Genomic DNA, 22,652 nt, shown 5'->3' with positions numbered 1-22,652 from the left:
GTTTGTAATTTCTTGTACATTTGAGCAGAGGTTTCTTGTGAATTCTGTTTCTTTATGGATTTACCACTATAATCTCAGGGCACATCCATGTTTTTCTTGTAAATTTGTGATGCATTCAACACCCCAACATACAACCAGCATGGACAACACCAACAACCACACAAACAGCACAGACACATTCAACAGCCACACACAGACACATTCAACAGCCACACAAATAATTGTTTCAATGATTTGAAATGACCTTTTTCAGATGACTCATTTTAGGTTGGATGCGTTGATGTTGACATGATGATAAGTTTGTAATAATAAGATTGGCTGTGTTTTGCCATTTTTCTTGAAAATAAAATGCATTGGAACATTTAAAGGTGTTTGTTTTTTTTCCATCAATTTAATTGAAACAATGTTTTCTACTATATATATATATATATATTTTTTTTTTTTTAAGAAAAGGTAATTTAATGAGAGGAGAATAATAGCTAGTTATATTTAATAATTTTGAGTACACACTACTAACAAATATAAATACTAAACTTCAGGTTCTATGTTAATACAACTCAGCATATTTAGTTTCAGCTTGTGTAAAAACTAAACATTCCATGTTAGTACAACTCAACATATTTAGTTTCAGCTTGTGTAAAAACTAAAGTGGTATGGGGCAACGGGTTTCCACGCGATTTGCGAGTAAAGTCAACTAATTCGGGTTAAGAGTGCAGTTCAAATCGGCTTGCCAGGTGTAACTGCGAAATTATGATGTATAAGCGCAGTTTTTCGCAGTTCTGGGTAGTTTATAACAGAAGACACTTGATGAAATGAATAAATTGAGGCTAATGCTATATGGGGGTCTTTGGCATGGCAAAGTTTGGGTAGTTAACGAGCAGAGCCATAGTTGATGAGAGGAGTCTTTCCCTGCAGTTGTGATGGTGAAACTTGCCAAGGGACAATACTCTGGACTGTCTTTCACTCCCGATATGTACATGAAGGATATATAGTAAATGTAAATTGGGACATTTTTCTTAAGAATAATTATGCATTAGACTCTCTAGCCTGCTCTGTTGTTGTACATTTACTATGCTTGCTGACGGTTTGCTAGCTTAATTCCCTTTAACTTTAGCTTAAATGTAGCAGCAGTTGTTCATGTTAATATTGGGCCAATGTGCTGAATAGAAGAAGTGGTCAATTTAATACACATTGTAATTAACAGCGATTTTTATTGTTGAATTTATGTTTAAAGGTCCATTTAGTTATATTTCATGTCCCTGTTATGTACTTAGTAGTATCACCAACAATGCTTCAGGGACTGCCACATGATGCCACCATCACATCCGGCATCTGGCTATGATGCAGAGCTTCATCACCCATTTGCACAAATATCCAGCATCATTTGATAGCCGATTGATATGCACCAAGCAGCAGGCACATTCAACATTTCTCCAGGAATTATTATTTTGTGTTTTGACTTTTATTAGGTGTTCAATGTCCTGGTCACATATTTATCAATCACTTTCCAAATGTGGTTTTGGGGACCATATCTGTAAGTTTGTCAAAACACTTTACTCAGTTGGTAATTCTTCAGTCAGACTCAGACCGTGTTCATCAATGCGGTCTGGTCTAATTTATTTTTACTTTCTGCCCAACTCCACTCCACATTATGAGAGAAATATTATTCGAGGTATTTCTATTTCTAAGGTATTTATATGGTGCTACACTTTTTTTTAAGAATTGAACCAGACTCTTCTTGTAATGATCTCAAATTTGGACCCATCAGACCAAAGCACAGATTTCCACTGGTCTAATGTCCATTCCTTGTGTTTCTTGGCCCAAACAAATCTCTTCTGCTTGTTGCCTCTCCTTAGCAGTGGTTTCCTAGCAGCTATTTGACCATGACCTGATTCGCGCAGTCTCCTCTTAACAGTTGTTCTAGAGATGTGTCTGCTGCTAGAACTATGTGTGGCATTCATCTGGTCTCTAATCTGAGCTGCTGTTAACTTGCGATTTCTGAGGCTGGTGACTCGGATGAACTTATCCTCAGCAGCAGAGGTGACTCTTGGTCTTCCTTTCCTGGGGTGGTCCTCATGTGAGCCAGTTTCGTTGTAGAGCTTGATGGTTTTTGCGACTGCACTTGGGGACACATTCAAAGTTTTTGCAATTTTCCGGACTGACTGACCTTCATTTCTTAAAGTAATGATGGCCACTCGTTTTTCTTTACTTAGCTGATTGGTTCTTGCCATATTATGAATTCTAACAGTTTTCCAATAGGGCTGTCGGCTGTGTATCAACCTGACTTCTGCAAAACACAACTGATGGTCCCAACCCCATTAATAAAGCAAGAAATTCCACTAATTAACCCTGACAAGGCACACCTGTGAAGTGAAAACCATTTCAGGTGACTACCTCATGAAGCTCATTGAGAGAACACCAAGGGTTTGCAGCGCTATCAAAAAAGCAAAAGGTGGCTACTTTGAGGAATCTAAAATATAAGACCTATTTAAGAGTTAAGAGTTATTTCACACTTTTTTGTTAAGTACATAATTCCATATGTGTTCATTCATAGTTTTGATGCCTTCAGTGAGAATCTACAATGTAAATAGTCATGAAAATAAAGAAAACGCATTGAATGAGAAGGTGTGTCCAAACTTTTGGCCTGTACTGCATACATATATATATATACATATAAGTCCAATTTCAAGCTTAAAGAGTGTGTTGATCCCCTGATTTTTAATTTAACGCCACCAGCAGGTCAAATTTAAACACTTATCTAACGATCTATTTCAGCACTTTCTCAACTTTTTCCCCCAGCAATCTATGTCTAGTCCGGTAGGTGGCAATAATGCACCTTAACACTGGTTGCAACCCGCCGGTGGGTGGCGGTAATGTACCTTAGCGCTGGTTGCCACCGCTATAGAAAGGAGAAGAAGAAGAGGGAAACGTGGGGGAAGCAGTAGTGACGTAGTGGAGGAGCGAAGTGTCTCCACGTGAAGCGGTGTGAGCATGGCGTCGATTCAGGAGCCGGAGGTCCAATTCGCACAGAAACTGGCCTCCAATGAGAAATCGACCCGGACCAAGGCTATCAAGAAACTGAGGAAATACATCAGTGTCAGGTCACAGAAAGCGGCAGGTAAGCTAGCCTGTGTGGGTTAGCCACCTAGCTTTGACTTGTTAAAACTGCTCAAACATAGAGCAAACGACAAACTATTTATTAACTTTTGTTTAAAAAACGAGAAGCTAGTAAGAACACATTGATGATTCCGATGTTGAACGGAGTGTGGTACAGGTACTGGTCCCACTCTGACGCTGATTCTGTTATTAAAATAAATGTTAGCCAGTTCACACGTGTGGAGGTAAGTCAGCTCTTGGGTCAGAGGCTCATTTATTTGTATGTAGCAAACGTTACAGCTGATCTCCTGTTGTCTATGATGTAGCAAACACGGGGTCAACGAGGCCACAGACTGTGAGAAACCCAATTAATCAATCACTGCAGTTTGATTACAGGTAACACTCGTTCTTCCCTCCTGTGTACAGGTGGGTTCAGGAGTGATGAGCTGCTCAAGCTGTGGAAGGGTCTGTTTTACTGTCTGTGGATGCAGGACAAACCACTGCTGCAGGTATGTGTCTCTGTGTGTTGTTGCCTGGCTTACACCTGTATAATGGGACAACATGTGGGTGTGTACAGAGAGCATGTAAGCCCCTGTCAGAGATACACTGTAAGCACCAGGGACATCATGTAAAAAAACCATTGCCTAGAATTCACACTGAAATGTGGCATACGCACAAATCTCTGAAGATGTGTCAGATGTATGAAACCGTGTGCACACAGGATTCCACACACATTTTCTTTGTACATCCCAATTAATGTGGAATTGAGCGCACATGCAGGAACACCACACTCCACCTTCTCTCTGCCCCAAATTGAAATGCTAATGAGTATAAATGCATGGACTACCCCTTTCTTCAGAATCAGGAAAAATAGCTAAATCAAACCGTAAGTCGTCAAAAAACACACTTCAGAATAGGAGGAGGAGGTGTTGCTTTCAGAGGTAGAGTCCAGAAAAATTATTCTGCACTTTGTCCTCTGGCATAATAGCATAGTCATAGAAAACAAGCAGTAGACACTCATATGGAATGCAGAGATGTGCCAGACAAGAGACTATGAAACTATCCAAATTCTTTCCAACATTAGTTTATGGAGTAAATGAGCCACATAGACAAGACAGATGCTCTAAAGACAATGATATAACTCAGGGCGTATGGGCTCCCATGTGCGTCAGAGAAATTGATTTAACTTAAGAATTAATTACTTATCCAGAAGCCACCCATCATTCATCCATGCTGTTTGTTCGGATAAATAAACTGTGTGGTTTCTAAATACCATATACAATATTTTGCCATTCGCTATTTCCTCTAAGTCCAAAGCTGCCATTGTTATTAGGGCATGTATTGTATCCTTTTACGCAAGCTTTTATGTCCAATTATTTAATTGCGTACATGTGGAAGGATATTGTTTCCAATAAGGCTTTGAGGAGTAGTTGTTTTGACATGTGGTCTGACCGACTTGTAAATCTTTTCCCAATGTTAGTAGTCACTGCATGACCTCAAAGTGTCGCCAGTTGACTGTAACCATTTGAAAAATGCATACACCAGACATGAAGCTGGCATGGAGGAACGCAAATTCTCACTTTCATTTCACTCTTGATATATCTGAGCGTGAAAGATGGTGTATGCAATGTTTTTCTGCGTACGCAACATTTATACGTGAGGTCCCAGGTCATTTTCCCATTAAATTCACATTAGCAGTCATAACCACATACATGTATTACCTTAAGTGACATCTCTTATGCAGAAAGATAATACAATGTTTAACTAAGCAGAGATGTCTTACCAGGAAAAAGCCACAGTAATATCCTCCCCTTCATTCTCCAATTATTTATCAGTTTTTATTAAATGGTGCATCATGTGAGCAGATATGAATGAGGTTCCCTGGTTGTGCAGCAGCAGGACACTGTTGCTCTCTGGCAGTGACTCCAGATTATCTGTAGTTTAAAAGCTCAGACGTCACTCTAACAGATGTCAGTGTTTTGTGTCTGAAAACAGCTTTACAGGAGAGAAGAGTCACTTTCTCTCATAAAAATGAAGACTAGGTGTGTAATTTTTATTATGCCTGTGCGTCAGTGTAAATGTCTGTTGCATTTTTATGTATTTTGATGCTTAATTTTCTTTAATTGCAATGTATGTTTCTAGTTTTTATTTATTTAATTGCCTTTTATTTTTGTAAGTTATTTACTGTCATAAAGATACATTTTCAATGGCCAAGTTTATTGTTCAGTTGTAAAATATAATGTTTGACATATCTTTGTAGAGTTGCAATGATTCTTCAATATGAATCTTTATAAGTCGATTAATTGTTTCAGTAATTTGTTTTGAAGATCTTTATGTTCACTGTCGACTTTATTCAACTGCAATTTTTTTTAATTTTTTGTTAGTCATGGATGAATTGAAAACAAAAACAATCTGCATATTAATTGATAATGGAAACAAACAGTAGTTTGCCCATCTGTCACAGCCACCACAACACTTTTGAGCATTCTGGTGCATTCTCTCTGCTACTAACGATTATTTTCATTGTTGAGTAATTGTTTAGTCTATGTTTGAAAAACCTGCTAAGACCCCCTAACATCAGGCCTTTGTCAGCAATGGAAAAGGTTTCAATCAACATCCACATATGGGTCACATTACTCTGCAGTAGTCTCGGGTATTTATCGGCTCTGGCTGTGATCAGCATTGAGGTCAACATAACACCTGGGTGAACACTTTTCTCAGTTTTCCTGCTGTGACGTCTTTCAGAGCACAGACACTGTAAACACACCTGTCACCTGTCCAGCACGGTGCTGTTAAACCAGGAACACAGCAGCTACACCTTCCTCTGAGAGTGAGCTGCAGCCCTGAAATAAGCTTTAAAAACACACAATCACTGATCAAAGCGTCTGACTCAGTGGCTCCGACACTTTTACAGGACCAGCAACCTGAGGGTGAGACGAGACGCTCTGTTTTACCAGTCTGCCCGGCAGCTAGCAGTTCACTCTCTCTCCACTGTCTGTGTGTGTGTGTGCTCTCTCAGTGCATGTCATGACTTCGCTCCTTGTAGTTGTTTGTTCCCAGTCCGACTCAAATGGCAGTGGAGAAAGGGTTAATTGGCTTTTATGAATGGGTTTATCCGCATTAAAAAAAAAAAAAACCTGCTTATACCTGTGAATTGTGGTCTCTGATGTACCGTTGTCTTCTCTTCTTTAGGAGGAGCTGTCAAAACAGATCTCCACCCTCATCCACAGCTTCCACAATTCTGACGGACGTAAGTTTCCGAAACGTGATTTCATAATCTCAGTTGATTTAATAAGAGCTACGAACATTAGATAATGTCACATGAGAGCAGCTCTGTCATTGTGATGCTGCTGCTGTTCCCTGTAGAGTTTTTATACCTGGAGAGCTTCCTGCTGACCTTCAAGAGAGAGTGGACCGGGATCGACAGGCTGCGGATGGACAAGTTCTTCCAGGTGAGTGTGAGGAGAACAGTGACTGATTTAAAGTGAGACATGTCACTGTGGAACAACTCAAGTCTTTGGATTAATCATCTACTGAGCTGAATCCTCATCATAGAAATAATTAATGAACTAGTACAAGGGCAAACATTCATCAGCAATTCTTAATCTTGTTAAACAAGTTTACAGAATTTACAATAAAACAACTCCACAGTCTTGACTGGAGAATTGTTTGCCACTGATTTGACAACACTGTCAAACTCATGATGGACAAAGACAGGCTCAAATTCAATGGAGCAGAACCAGAGACGCCGACAATCAGTGCTACCATCGGGTTTCTGGCAGATCTGGTGTAACCTTAATTTGTACTCCTTTGTTAATCCTGATTTAAACATGTTGCCAACTATGGCCGATGTTTCATTTAAGTTACTGTATGTCTGTGTTGAGATGAGATCTGAAAGGTTTTTATTTTATTAAAGAAAATCGTGTCAGTCAGCTGTTGAAATCATTTTGGTCTCACTGCCTCACTGTCTTACTCTTTCACTGTCACACTCTCACTGGCAAATTCTCACTATTTAACTATCATTGTCTCACTGTCACACTCTCTCACTCTCTCACTGTCACACTCTCTCACTGTCACACTCTCTCACTCTCTCACTGTCACACTGTCACACTGTCTCACTGTCACACTCTCTCACTGTCACACTCTCTCACTCTCTCACTGTCACACTCTCACTGTCACACTCTCTCACTCTCTCACTGTCACACTCTCTCACTCTCTCACTCTCTCACTCTCTCACTGTCACACTCTCTCACTGTCACACTCTCTCACTGTCACACTGTCACACTCTCTCACTGTCACACGGTCTCACTGTCACACTGTCTCACTATCACACGGTCTCACTCTAGCTGTTTCCATGTTTATTTTCCTCTTTAATTACTAATGATTATTGTTTCTTTTCCCTCAAACAGCTGGTTCGCTTCATGTTCAGACAAACGTTTGAGCTGCTGAAGAAGAAAAACTGGGAGAGCAGGTAATGTGTTGACTTTTATAAAAGCTTCCCGATGTGTTTGCGTCAGACTGATGTGAAAATTGTTAACTGTTTCCTCAGTGAGGTCTCCAGGTTTCTGCAGCTGCTGGTGGCTCAGCTCCTACAGAGTGGTAGCGAAGCACCCAGCGGGCTGCAGTTCCACATCCTGGACCTTTACATGACTGAACTGGCAGCTGTGGGCTCAGCAGAGGTACTGCACCACCACTGGTCTCAACAAATTCTTCTTCTGTGATTAACAACAGGCAGTTGTGTTATTGAGTTCCTTTTGCGCATGAGAGTTGATTGGAAGCAGGCTGCAGTGCTGCGGTTGTATCTGCCTCTGACTCTGGGTAACCAGGAGCTGGATTTTATGTTTTAATTCTTAAGACATCGAGCTGCTAAAATGATCATTTATATAGAAGTTGCAGTATGCTACTGCTTGATTCTAACCTCAGAGGACATGATTCCACTTTGATGAAATATAACAAGAACCTTTATGAGAGAAAAGTAGAGAGGAAAATCACCACAACAAACATTTACAGAGAGATGGAGTCACTTATGAGATTAACTATATGATCATCAGAGTTGATTGAGACAGTGACTGAAGGTTGCTCTGCTGTAATTAGAGCATCACCCTTTAATGACTGCAAAAAATACTTAAGTTGAGCCCGGTCAGTTGTGGTCAGCGGGCATCTGCAGGTCTTCAGTCTGTAAAAGCTTGTCCACTGAAAAAGAGGCTGTAGAAAGAAGAGCTGGATTTTTTTTTTAATTGCAATTTTTTAATAAGAAAAATCCTGTATCGACTCTCAAAATCCCAATATTGATCTTTTGTTGCTTTTCGCAGTAAACATGTGCCTCTGAGGTAGGTGTGTGTGTGTGTGTGTGTGTGTGTGCACTGCTTATGTGTTGTAGGTGGTAAAATGTTGTTTTGAGTTGAAGAATTATGTAGCCGAGATTCAAGTAAGCAAATGATTTTGAAAATATTAACTTATCAAAGTTGTTGTAATTTTCTGCTGATCCACTAATCAATAGTTTCAGCTCATGGGGAAACGCATGAACACTAAAGTTACCCTGATGTGGTCATTGTTTTCTTTTCACAGCTCACAGCTGATCAGAACCTGACGTTCATCGAGCCGTTCTGCAAAACAGCCGCTAGAACCAAAGAGTGAGTCCAACCAGCCTCCTCTGCTTCACTGCTTCATTCACTGTACCGCTGTCTCTGACACTGCACATGTTTACAACAGGTTATTAGTACAGATGCACCGATCAATCAAGCTTTTCTTTGTGATCGGCTGGTGATCGATGACCGGATGATCAGTCTCAGATCTGATTGTGTGTTGGTCATATTTACACTCATGAAATCTTTCAGTTTCTGACTTCCCACAGTAGAAACAGTATACAGCACACCACAGAAACATGTCTGTGATATAAATCTTTATATAATGATGGTGTGTTTCAAAGGTCCAGGTTGACTGAGTGATTATCATGGTCTGAACTGAAGCAGCTTGTCTTTATGTTCATGGATCCTCTGTCTCTCTAGTCGGAGTCTTTTTGGAGCCATCTGCAACAGCATCTTCAGCACCATTATTGACCAGGCTCCCTTTGCCATTGAAGACTTGATGAAGGAGGTGAAAGCAGCTGAGGACTCAGAATCAGAAGACGCCTCTGAAGAAGACCTCAAAGACCAGATAAAAGACAAAAACAGCAAACCACTCAGCAAGAAACAGACAGGGAAGCAGGTCAATGGTACGTCTCAAAAATTGAATAAGAATTATAACTGGGACTGGATTTTTGTTAATTAGAAGATCAATCAGTTTCTCTCTAAGATAATAGATTGTCTCTGATAAAGATTCTGTTATGAAGAAGTTCAGGAAACTTTATGGAAAACTAAAGGGACTGATAGTCAAGACTCAGCTTCAAGGTGCAAGCTGGGGTTAGGGAATGTATGATATCAATAAGTGTCTTCACAACTATAGGAACCGTGTGTGTATGTGTGAAATTTATTTTTATTGAAGTCAAAATTTGTGGTACTGATGTTTTCAGGTAATACATCAGATGAGGATGACGAGCTTCTTCACTTGGAAGACTCGGACACAGAGCTGCTAGGTGATGATGACATCGGACCAGTTCTACAGGTGAAACCTCTTCAGGACCGGACTTTTCACTTGAGATTTAATCTGTTAGAAACAAACAAACTGTTTTCTTAGAATTAATTGTTTTTTACTCGACATGTAAAAAGTTAAGCTCTGCATGAGCGGCAGTCTGTGTGGATCAATGCAGAGTGTACGCTGTTGTGAGCCGGTGTCTACGTCACGCTGCATTTACACCACTGAAACACTAGGTGGCGATGGGGTTTCTCTGTATTTCAAAGAAGGGAGACTGAAACTGAGCGGATCCTGTTGAAGCTAATCAACTTCATGTCAGATTCCGTCAACTACAAACCACTTGTACTTAATGATCAGGCTCTGAGCTCTCTTCACAGCTGTGTTGATGGCATGAAGCTGGTGAGACTTGACAGAGTTTTGAAAACCAGATGTTGATGCTCCAGGTTTCAGTGAGCAGATCATAGACGTGACATTAGATGGGAGTTCAGTTGTTTTGTGGTCAGTGTCGCTAAGGTTAAAACCAGTTTCTCCTCTTAGGTCTCAGTTATACTGTCTTGCGGATGCGTTTATGTATATTGCTGTTGGAGCACGCGCTCATACCTGCTGTAGATCGATGTCTTTATCAGGGTTTTTCTTGGCTGAAAATTAGGCGGGGGCAGTACTAAGCCGTATTTCATGTGATGCCGTGATTTCTCTTTTTAAATCTGTGATTTGAGACATTTCTGCAAAAAAACCCCCCCCCAAAAAAACATGATGGGATGTAACGTTAATTTAAGGGAACTTTTCAACAAGCTGGGTGTGCTTGGGTGTAAAAAAGATAATATTCATCTGTAGGGTTGGCATCTTTTTATGTGAAAAAAGGTGGCAACTGGTTTGGTTTTACTTGACATTAAATTATTCACAGCACTTTGAGGACATAACATCAACGAAAATACGGGACAAATTTCAACCTTCAAATCCACCGAGTACTGAGAAAACAAAGTAGACTTACTGGAATGTAATCAGGAGACGGAGGTGGCATGAAATTTGACGGAGGCAGCCGCCTCGCAATTCTCTATGCAGGAAAAACAATGTTTGTATTCAGTTTGTTCCCTTTTTAACACGGTGGTGGGTATGCAGGCATCACCTCTGATGTTGCATATAGTTTTAAGACTGCCTGTAGCTGGATGACCTGACTGTCAACATGACCTCTATAAAAACAGTGTGCGAAGTGATCATTTAAATGATCTGAGCATTTCTGCTAGGTGGGAAAAATGGATCTGAACACTGATGATTTTGTAGTAATGCAAAGTATTGTATTTGTAAAATGTGTGGAAGAAGTGAGGAAATTATTTTAATGTCATTGACTGATTCTATTCATGGATCAGTCAGTTTCTCTGCCCTGAAAACAGTTTGAACAAATAACTCCATCAGTTACTGGAGGATAGATGGGATGGTGATAGAGGTGGCTGATGATGATGGATATGTGTTGTAGTTCGACTATGCGGCCCTGGCAGACAAGCTGTTGGAGCTGTCAGGTCGGAGCAGCACACCGAGCCAGAACAGACAGAGACTCTACAAGATCATCAAAGTGTGAGTAGTAAACTCTGCTGTGTGTGCGCATGTGTGTGCAGAGTGAGTGTCCTCACAGCAAATGTAAGATGAGTGTGTGTGTGTGTGTGTGTGTGTTTCACTTTGTGGCTGTATATAGGCAGGTGTATTTTGACAGAACGTAGGAGCTTTCTCAGTGTTTCTGCGCATCAGAGCAAAAAGTAAAAGACAAAGTTTAAATTTCTCTTTGATTTAAAAAAAAAAAAAAAAAAAAAAAAAAGTTTACTGTGAGATACAGATCAATTAAAGGATTGTTTGGGTTTATTACAGCTGGGCTCTTATTAATGAAGCTTTTCTGTCGGTCACACAGAGTCTGTCGGATATTCTGACTTGTCAAAGAAGGAAAGGCACATTAGTAACATTCATTATGGCTCTTCTCTTTTCAAGTGTCTGTTCAGCTTCTGTAAGAAACATCTCTCATCACAACATCTAAATCTGGCTACATTAATAAATAAAAGTATTCCATCATAAAACACTGGAAGTCATTTCAGAACTGATCCAACACCCTACCAATAGATTAGAATTGAAGGACAGAGTATAACAGAAATTTACAGAAATAGAAATGAAATAAAAACAGAAACCAGTATGAATAATAAAATGAGAGGATTGATCAAAAGCCAAATAAATAAATAGGGTTTAAGCTGTGGTTTAAAAATGTTCAGAGCCTGTTTCTCTTCCAGCTCTTGGTGGGTTTTCTGTAATTGAAGCTGTGCTGCCTGTCTCCTGTGTGTATTGTTTGTTGTGTTTAATCCCAGCAGTAAAAGGGTCCTGATGGACGATGATCTCAGTCATCACTGAGAGCTGATGCCTTTACCAATGTCCATATGATATTTAGCTTTTTTCCCATCGATGTATTAACTCATTATTTGTAGTATTAAATTAATATAATATTGAAACTGCACCATTGAATGACCTGTGCTTGAATCCAGACTAATTAGTTTTGTTCTTCTCTCTCACCTGGTGTTGATCTTCAGGCTGCGTGATCTTGGTGAAGGTAAGAGCTTCTGATCACATCTCATGTCTTCACTCCTGGTTTATGTTTTCACAGCTGGTAACATTCACGTCTCTGTACTGAGTTCACTTTTTAAACACTCTTCACACTATCATACAGCAGCAGTCTCTGTGGATCACTCTGCTTTGTGCATGTGTACATTTTGTTATAAAACTATATTTAAGTTCAAAACCAAAAATATTGAATTATTGTAAATTAGATTGAGATTTTCTATGTTCTGCTACATGTAAAAAAAAAAAATGCATGACAACTCATCTGGATATAAAAGATTGAGCATATATTTTGATTCCTTGATGAGGTCTATCAGAGACTGGCAGGTGAGACTGAATCCAAGACAATTTGTAACAGGGACAATGTGGATTTAGAACTTTAAAATTAAAAGCAGGATTGTTGATTCTCGAGTATATTTTTCTTATTTTTATGTTTTTTTTTTATCTCCCACCTGATCACTTGGTTCGCATCCGAACAAAAAAAAAAAAAAAATCAAAGTTGACACAACAAGTAGCTTTAGTACGACAGAGTGTTAGGGCCACGTTGTGGGGAAAAACAGAAATCTGAAATTTTGAGGTTTAGGAATATTACAACCAATCAAACAGGTGAGATGACCGTCAGTGTCAGTCTGAGCTGCTTCTGGCAGCTGCTGTTTGTCTGTCTAACAATAGAACAGACTCACTTTTTCAAAATCTTTTCAATGTCCTGCTGCTGATGATGATGATGATGATGATGATGATGATGATGATGAAGCTGATGAGCCAAACGATGAAGTGTCTCCTTATTAGTCAAACTTCTGCTAAAGTAGAACTTCCCAGGATGCTCCACGTTCCTCTTTTTAAAGCTTCTGATATTTCCCTCTAAAACACACAACCTACAATTACCACTTTATTCTCATAAAGTTATGAAAAAAAATGATATCATTGGAAAAAAAAAAAAAAAGATCCCGCGGTGTGCCCCTAATGCTCCATCGTACTCTAGCAAGTAGCTGGAGGTTAGTGGTTCCCTGCAGCTGCACCTTGGAGACACCATGTCCTCTGCTGGAGGAGGAGATGAACTGTAAAATCCTCCTGAGGTCACCGCTGTGGAAATATTTAGTTCCCTGTGAGTTATAAACCAGTGTGTGTTGTTGAACGTCACCTGCTGCTGTCTGATGAGCAGTTACAACAGCAGCCACTAGATGGCAGCAGGGAACCTCTAACTCTAGGTTGTTCTCAGTTGACTGGGGAAATAAGTTACTGTTACACTTTAAATGAATGATTTAAATATGTTCGTAGTGTGGTACGATTGAAGCAAAGAGGAGGTTACATCACACTTGATACCACTGAGCCTTTTTTGTAAAGAAATGAAGGTTTTTGGGACATAAAACCACTGATCTGTTGATCAAATCCAGACTGGACAGTCTAACAGTGACACAGCCCTGAGTGCAGAAGACAATGGTTAAATTTAAATCATGACACCACTAATATAAATTGATGTTGTAGAGTTTTGTGTTGCATCACTTACACAAGAATTACTTTCATTCTCTTCATTCACCCTGGAACAAAAAGCCTTTAGAAGTGCCACTGCAGCTTTTCTATTTTCCTACAGATACTGTGAAGAAACATAACACATAAAGACATGACAACCTTCAGTAAAGGAGTTCATACTTCTGTGCTGAGCTGCTTGTTGGTAGAACTGTGTGAGGAGCTTTGAAAAAGTGAACTCACATTACCAGTTGAAAAAAACAGTAACATCTGTGAAAACAGAATAATTATTCTACAGTGAGGTGGACAGGAGAGTCGGGGGGAGAGAGTGAGGGGATGACATGCAGCAAATGACTCGACCCGACCATCTCACTCCGACGTCTTTCTCCTCTCAGGCATCTTCCCTCAGGATGAGTATCCAGAGGAGGTCTCCACAGATGAGGATGACGACATGTTTGGCAGCAGGAAGAGGATGAAGAGAGGAGGAGGTCACATGGAGGAGGATGAAGAGGGAAACCCAGCAGCGAAGAAGAGTAAAGGTAACAGGTTTAGTCGTTAAAACCGTTTAGTTTTTAAAATGTGTCATGGATTTCAGCATGGAGAATGGTGTTCCTATCACTGATGTCTCTATGACCTGGACAACATGTGCCCACATGAGCGCTTCATGTTGGTTCAGGTTCCTCTGTGAAGTCAGCTTCAATGGTTCCCAGATAAGTTATTACAAAGAGTTGGAGGAGAAGGGAAGCCTTGTGCAGAGAGTGTAGTGCACAGCTGGAGATGCTGGAACATGTGGGCAGCAGAATGGGCCACAAGCTGAATAAAAACCTGTTGGTAAAAGTTTTTCTTAGAATTAATGTGTTTATTTCAGTCATTTCCTCTTCTATCACCTTGTTTGTCAGGCATTTGCCATCACCTGTAAGTAGATTGTAAAATCATGTAGAATCCTGCTTGTTGGTGATTCTCTCCAAGAGCTTCACTGCAGCCCCCCCCGCTGCTGCTCGTTGGGTGGGGGGTTGTCTGTCTTTTATGTGGTCCTCAGCAGGTGACTGATATGGCCATTCCAGGATGTTCAACCTCTTCCTCCTGAAGCTCTTTGGCGGCTTTGACCACATGTTCAGGATCATTTTCCTAATGGATGATGACAGTGTTGATGCAATTGTCTGAATCTGCTCCTGTAGACCGATGTGTTCATTCTGCTGCTTCTTCAGCAGTGAAATCATCAGTAAATGTGTTCCATTGGCAGCCATGTATCGACCAACCTACTAATCAAAACATGGTCGACTGAGATCCTTCTCATCAACTGAAGCTTTCCATTGAATGAATTTTGAGTTAGTGACAAATGTTTGTTTGGGAATGTGAAGAGTAACTGATCTTTTGTTTCTGAAACTTCAGGGAAGAAAAAGGAAGCATTAACACTCAACAAGCAAACCAATGACCAGGGAAAAGATGAACAAGCAGACCTGAACTCTAATGATGAAAACAAAAAGAAGAAAAAGAAGAAGAAGAAAAAGAAAGCTGGGAAGGACGAGAGTACAGGTGTTGAGGAAAATGCAGAGAAGTCTGAGCAGGGACACAATGAGGCGCAAGCTCCAAGTACAGTTAAAGAGACTGAAGGAAGTCCACAGTGCTCACCAGCTGCAGAGGCTCAAAGCTCCATCTCATCTGTAAAAGTGACAGCAGCAGCTACTTCAGAGGGTCAGTCAGAAACTCTGGTCCTCTCTGAGGTCAAGAAAAAGCCTTCAGTTACAGTCACAGAAGAAGCCAGCACCACAGACAACAAGGACCAATCTCAAACCATTTCAAAGAAGAAGAAAAAGAAGGACACGTCTGAGCCTAAACCTCAGGTTGCAGAGACAGAGGAGCAGCAGACTGCTCAAGTGTCGCCTGAAGCAGACCCTCCAGTCTCTGGGAAGAAGAAGAAGAAGAGGAGCCTGGAAGCTGAGTCACAGACAGATGAGGTTGAGGCTCAGTCACAGGTGAACACAGAGGCAGAGATCACATCAGGAAGTTGTGAAGAAACCACAATGACAACACCAGAGACCAACGCTCTAACTCCTTCCAAGAAGAAGAGTAAGAAAAAGAGCCTCAAGGCCGATGCACAGGTTGAGGTGGACACTGAGATCTCATTTGAAGCATCACAACGCACCGCTGCAGTGCCACTTAAAAAGACAAAGAAACAGATACTTGAATCTTCAGCTGCTGTAAATGAAAGCACCAGAACACTGCTGAAGAACAAAAGGAAGAGTAATCAGAAAGAAGCTAAGACTGCAGAGGAAGAGGAGCGAGTGGCAGAGGAAACCCCTCAGACGGTGGATGCTGAGAAGCTGCTGCTTGAGATCACCATGACAACACCAACAAAGAAGAAAAAGGCTTCAAAGGCACGAATCCAGACGCCTGAGATCACTGTGGATGAAGAGCTCCCATTGGATGAAACTGAGGTGGTTTCTTCCTCCAGGAAACCAACCAAGAAGAGGAGGAAGATCCCTGTGGTGTTTGAGTTTGAGGCTGATGAACAGGAGGCCAAGTCAATCAATGGCCTCACAGAAGAAGAGATGGTCGCCAAGAAGACAAAACTGGGAAATGTGAGTATGTAATAAGGTTAAATGGTTCGGATGAGATGACGTGATCGCACTGAGACATAACTGTGATCATGATTTCCTCCCTCAGGATGTTGACAAGCCATCCACACCTCTGAGCTCTAAAAAGTCTCTGAAGAAGGCGAAGACCGCCTCACAGCCGCTGTCTGACTTCATCACCTTTCAGAGCAACACTGTGGCGCCAACACCGCTCTTCTGCAAGACAAAAGGAGGCTGCAGCACCCCCCTGTCCAGGAAGAAGGTAAAGGTGAACAGTCAGAACTGAGCCTGAACAGGTCAGTTCATACAGATCATGACCAAACCTGGACAAATCAAACCAAAACTGTCTGTATGTTAGACACAGCTAGGACAGGAAATGTGTATTTCTGCAGTTCAGGTGAAGAGACCCTTTAAGCTGTTCAGTTTCATTGAGTACAATGATTTCACTGCAGTTGAGCAAAGTTTTTTTCCCTCTGAGCTGCTCCATAACTCATGGGCAACAAGTCATTGCTTCATTTAAACAGTCACGAGCAAAAAGGTTGGGAGCTCTAGACCAAAAAAGAGACGACACCAAGATTGTAAAAGCAGAACTCAACTCACGGTGGAGTACAGGTTATTTTATTCACCCTGACTACTAGATTATGGAAACTCAGCCATCAGCCACAATTTAATTGTAGTTAGATTTTTTTAAACTGGTCTGGAGTTGAGAGCATGCGACAGATTTGTAGTTTACAAAAGTTGAATGAATTGATTACAGTAACTCGTCATCCTCCATAGCACTCAGACACATCCTGCCGGTGAAGTGGGATCTCTTCCATCAGACACTAATGAGATGAACTTCTGGTACATACAGAGAGAGTCTTGTAGTGTAGACACGGGGAAAGATTGAAAACTGGTGTTAAAGTTTTCACTGCATTGAATCATATGGTGTGAGCAAATCACAGCTGAAGTGGGATGGACATGATGGACTTCTTGAAAGAAACAAGTTGAAATTTGCCTGAGGGAACATGCATGGATTCAGTTACCAGCCAAGGAACCTGTGCTGTCTACCAATATCAGATTTTCACTACACAAATATTGTGGCCAAAAGAAATCACAATATTATCACAATATCTAATGAAAATTTGAAAAAAATAAATAAGGATATCAGTAAAATTCATCTTTAACTTTGTTTATTGTGTTTTGTCTCTATCAAATGAATCCGACTCGTATAGCAGTATACGGAGGTGGAGTCTAACTATAACTGTACTAAAAGAACGTTACTACATTATTCCATCAGAACTCAATAGTCATTACTACATTATTACATCATTACTTGGTAGTTGTTGCTACATTATTACACTGAGATCATGGTTTCTTTTTTCTGGGGAATTTTGGAGTTTGAGGAATCTGTAGGAGTTAAATGTTCGTGTTTTCTCCTCTGGGGGGCATTAAAGGGCCCCGGGGCCGAGTCCACCAGCGTAAGTGAACAAAAAACATGATGTAAAAAGGCAGATTTACCAGGTCAGGTTGAGAGAATGATTTTGTGAAACGTTCGTTTCTCTGAGAATACAAGTGCTTCAGCGTTGTGCATCTCTGCCGTTCTCATATTGTTGTTGTTGTTAGAATTATGTTGTTCTGTGTGTAACTGTGTTCTACTTCTTGGTTTTTATCCCACAGAAGAGTCAAACACCCAAATCAGAATCCAAGAAGGTGACCTTTGGTCTCAAGAATAACAAAACAGCTGGTAAGATATTTCTGATAAATGATGACTATGTATTCAATGTAAAACTTAAGAAAACTAACTGTACTAACTAATTAACTTACCTGTAATAACACCACTTGTTTATTTCTTGTCAAAACATTCAGCAGTCTCCAGTGGAGATGAAACAGGTACCGGTTTCACGGTAGAAAGGTCCTAACCGCAGTGGCCCGGGTTTGAATCCGACCTGCGGCCCTTTGCTGCATGTCGTCCCCTCTCTCCCCAACTTTCCTGTCTTTCTCTGACTGTCACTCTAATAAAGGCATAAAAAGCCTGAAAAAAAAAATATAGATGGATAGATAACGGTAGAACAGCTTCTAAAACCTTTTTACATCAAAGTTAGCGGGTATATGTGGGTTTTTTAAAAGCGAGTTAGCCAACTAAAAACAGGGATTGACTCCTTTCTTAACCGCACTGTGCTGGACAGGTGACAGGTGTGTCTACAGTGTCTCTGAAAGATGATACAGCACAGAAAAAAACAAAAAACATTTCCTGGTGTAGAGTGGGGATGCAGCAGGCAAACCCAGAACTGCTACTGGATCCTGATGACATAGATGTGTTGTACATGTTGTTTTAATGTTTAAATGCAATAATTCACGGGTTGTTCTTTTTACTTTTTGAACATTTTTGGCACATTTTAAAAATATCATGATGATACTGTAAATGTGACCATTTTGGTCACTATAATCGTGATACTAAATTTCTGTACCGTTTCATGTCCAGTCTCCAGTTGACATTGTGGAAAGTGGGGAAAAGGGCTCCTTGGATCGACTTAATTTAAGTTTCTTGAGTGATATTACTGTATTTTCGTCGAACTCTCCACCTTGATAAAGTTAAACATGCACCAATTAGAAACACCACCATGGTGCAGCTTACAGATTGTATACTTTGTGCAGCCTTTTACAGCTCATTTATCCCCACTCTGGATCTCAGGAAACAGAATGGCTCTGAGAGGGCAGCCAATAATAAAGTAAAGACCGAAGGTTTCACTTATGGCCTTATGTACAGATACCAGAGGCCACACCAACACATCCAATTTAAAATGGTGGTTTAAAGAGAAAATGGTCTGTGACCAGACAAGTGTTTTAGCTCCATATGAGAAATAATCTCTGCTGATACCAGCACACATCACATGACCATTCACATACACTGGATATGTTATATTTGCACGTGATAACATATTCCCGTCCACATAGTTGTTGTATGTGCATTGACGACACAATTGTATTTACCCTTGTTCAGTGTGGTCACAGTGCATCCCTGACCACCTCCAGGGTATGGAGTCATAGGAGTGCCATTTATAGAAAATATTTAAATATATAAACAGGAATGAATGAATAAATAAATGTGGAACTATAAAGAGAAATAAGACAATAAAAAAATGCTTTTACTTGTTGCTTTTGCTTTTACTGTATAGCTTTTGCTTTCCCCTCATTGCTTTTGCTTTTTATATTGGAAGGGGAGGGGTCTGCCTGGGGGCAGGCAGGCTACAATACTTGCAGTTATCCCCTATTCATGTTTCAGCCGCTTCATGTTGCGTCATACAGCTGCCTCCCGGTCCACTCTGTGCATCTTACTCGGAGACTCCGGCACTAACAGGAGCCCCAACCTGCAGCTGCTAGCTAGATCTGTATCCACAGTCAGCAGAGAGGCTCTCAACAGATGGCAAAGCTGAACAGGGGAGAGGGGCGTCAGGGGAGGGGGCGTCGGAGGAGAGGGGCGTCAGGGGAGGGGGCGTCGGAGGAGAGGGGCGTCAGAGGAGAGGGGCGTCGGGGGAGAGGGGCGTCGGAGGAGAGGGGCGTCAGGGCAGAGGGGCGTCGGGGGAGAGGGGCGTCGGAGGAGAGGGGCGTCAGGGCAGAGGGGCGTCGGAGGAGAGGGGCGTCAGAGGAGAGGGGCGTCAGGGCAGAGGGGCGTCAGCCCCGCACAGACTGCTGCCCGTGCGACTCACACACGGATAAGCAGTAGAATATGAATAGATGGCAAATGATAGTTTATGAATTGTTTGATATATATAAGCGTAATAGGTCTCTAAGATCTATGTTACTCTGTGCGCCAAAGACTGAGCGTGTCCTGTTTTGCTCTACTCTGCACTACCCGGAGTGATTTTACACATTTTCTGGCTATGTTAAAATAAAATTGTAATCACAAATAAAGCATTAATTAATCAGAGCATTCACTATATTCACTCAAAATCAGCAGGAGGCGATGTGTAGAAACAGCTTTTCATTTCACCTCGCTCTCGCTTCCCCCCCCCCCCCCCCCCCCCCCCCCCCCCGACTGTCCTCACAATCAAAGCAGCAGCTAAGAAGTGAAAGTTAAGTGTTCTGTCGATCTCCCCTCAACTTTGTTTAATCACAGTGCAGCACCTACACACATGCGCTTCAGTGACAGTCAGCTGGTGTGTGTGCATGCCATCTATATTCTACTGCTGATCTGTGTGTGGGTTGTAGGGGCAACAGTCTGTGAAGGGCTGCCCTGATGTCCCTCTGTTATCAGCTTTGCCAACTGTTCAAGAGTGAGCTGCTAGCCGCCATGCAGCCTGCTGGTAAAACAGATCTGTTGCATCTCATCATACTGCCGAAGCCTCGGCGTGAGATGCTCAGGTTGGTAAATATGTATTTTTTGAAACGTATTCCAGCTACAGCTAGTTAGCATTGCTTCTGTGCTTAAAACCCTTTCATCCCTGTTTATATTTCCACATTTATTTTCTTATTCTTTTACAGATTTATTCTTTTTTTTGTGGCACTCCTGTGACTCCATACTGGGAGTAGTTTAGTGATCCGATCACAATCCGTCCCCAGTGCATCTTGGGTACATTTTCACTTGTACCGTCTTGTGGTCAAGCTCTATCCAATTGCAATCTATCACCCAAAACACATTTTAGTTTCCAGGTATAAATGGGGTTTATATTGGCAGAACATGTTGGATTAACTCCTGTTGTAACAGCTTGTATAAAAGGGTGATTGTACCTGTTATTTTTTTACGGCAGAGTTCAGGAAGACTGATCGCAGCCTGCTGGTGAGTCCAGACGGGTCATCACGAGTGGCCTTTGACCCAAAGCAGAAACCCAAGTTTGGGGTCTTGAAGTCTCCGCCCACACCACGTTCCACCACCATCAAAAAGAAACCCAACGCCAACAGGAAGACAAGTTTGAATACTCAGAAGAATACACCTAAACGACGACCCTCAGCGGCAGATTTCTTTTAACTTCCCATGTTGATTGTAGATACAGATGTAATACTCTCTGAACTTTTTAATAATAGACACATCCTGTTTTGGAGAGAGGTATTTTTATGTTTATCTGATATCAGTTGGTTTTGCCTCTTTGAGTGACTTGATGTTTGAATAAAGTTACTCATTCCAGCTTTTCCATATTTTTCAAATGTTCACTTCCTGTGATTGATTTTAATACAGAATGCTTTGAATATGAAGAAACTGTATTTTGCTGAAATGTTTTGACATGAGGACAATCCTTAAATGGGTCTACTACATCTTTACACAGGTCGAATTCAAGGCATTTCATTGTAAATGTGGACAAATGTTTAAGGAGAGTAAAAGCAGAAATAATGGTTAAGTGTATGGTTTCTGTAAAACTTAAAGGATAGAAGATCTGTCGTAAAACAATAATGCCTATATGCACATTGAAACCGTTTGTGCTCACTGTAGCCATTCCTCCTGTACATGCCTTCAATGGAAGAGATCAATCAAATGAAACAATCCAGTCGTCTTTCTATGTATAAAAAATTCAAATATCCTTAAAGGAGTTATTCGTAAGTTTTGCCTCACAGCCAGTGTTACTATTTACAGCTGTTTACTTACCCGTCTCACCAAGAGTTTCAGTTATCGTTGAATTTTCAGTACAAGAGGTTATAATATATCCTCTGCTACTACTACAGCTACTTGTTTAGGCCAGACTGGACCAGAGCTAGATAGCAAGACAACCATCACTGCAGCTCTCCACTGATCTGGGCTTTATGTCAGTGTCCAAACAGCCTCTCCTCGGTGACAGTTTGTAAAGAAGAAACTAAAGGACTCTGAGACAGAGAAACCAGATTTTCTGGTCTGATGAGACCAGGACTGTTTGGTCTTGAGAAAACCAGACAAGACTCATAGAATTGCTGGGCAGTAACACTATTGATGCATTTGTGTATCTGTGCTACCACAGCCATGCCAACATACATTCAGAACACTTGGATTCATTTTATTTAATCTTGGTTGAATCATATATGATCTAAATAAAACTTTTAACTGGATAACTTTTTTTTTTTGTAATTTGAACACTGAAAAATCTTTTTCCATTGCTCGGTGGTGAAAGATAAGTCTTTTTCCTCCTGTGACTTCATGATTGTACTACAACTGTCTGTAGTGTGGGATAATATTTGATACAATTTAGAGACAGCTCCTCTTCTATTAATGCTTCCTTTAAGCATTTGCAAACCCTTTATCATATAGCATTATTTATTGCTGTTTATTGCTCTGCTCGGTCTAAATTTATTATAAATGATCTGGTGTTGAATGTATTGGAAGTGTGATGCGGAGACATCTTGCCTTCAGGGACATCGAAGGACAAGATACCATTTCCTTTCTCTTACATGTGAAGGGTAAAA

General features: G+C 40.9%; 1 protein-coding gene across 1 annotated transcript; it reads left to right on the top strand.

Moving 5' to 3' along the window:
- The first annotated feature begins 2,938 nt into the window (after nucleotides 1–2,938).
- Nucleotides 2,939–22,301, top strand: LOC130177649 (ribosomal RNA processing protein 1 homolog B-like). Its single transcript, XM_056389548.1, has 16 exons — nucleotides 2,939–3,118; nucleotides 3,523–3,605; nucleotides 6,289–6,346; nucleotides 6,463–6,548; nucleotides 7,506–7,567; nucleotides 7,646–7,775; nucleotides 8,665–8,729; nucleotides 9,105–9,310; nucleotides 9,608–9,699; nucleotides 11,144–11,241; nucleotides 12,234–12,253; nucleotides 14,124–14,267; nucleotides 15,121–16,310; nucleotides 16,396–16,566; nucleotides 17,964–18,030; nucleotides 21,035–22,301. Exons 1-16 carry the CDS (start codon nucleotides 2,992–2,994, stop codon nucleotides 21,250–21,252), a joined length of 2,817 nt encoding a protein of 938 aa, XP_056245523.1. The 5' UTR covers nucleotides 2,939–2,991; the 3' UTR covers nucleotides 21,253–22,301.
- The last annotated feature ends 351 nt before the right edge of the window (nucleotides 22,302–22,652 follow it).

The sequence above is a fragment of the Seriola aureovittata genome, chromosome 11, assembly GCF_021018895.1.
Source record: "Seriola aureovittata isolate HTS-2021-v1 ecotype China chromosome 11, ASM2101889v1, whole genome shotgun sequence".
Taxonomy (NCBI): domain Eukaryota; kingdom Metazoa; phylum Chordata; class Actinopteri; order Carangiformes; family Carangidae; genus Seriola; species Seriola aureovittata.
Note: the sequence above shows the minus strand (reverse complement) of the source record. Positions and strands in the feature narration are given on the sequence as shown.

Bases quoted from the DNA above. Each gene is read 5' to 3' on its own strand.
- LOC130177649 (XM_056389548.1), top strand. From the start codon at position 2,992: ATGGCGTCGATTCAGGAGCCGGAGGTCCAATTCGCACAGAAACTGGCC. The intron at 3,119-3,522 runs GTAAGCTAGCCT...TCCTGTGTACAG, and splicing joins CAGGTCACAGAAAGCGGCAG to GTGGGTTCAGGAGTGATGAG. The intron at 11,242-12,233 runs GTGAGTAGTAAA...GTTGATCTTCAG, and splicing joins CTCTACAAGATCATCAAAGT to GCTGCGTGATCTTGGTGAAG.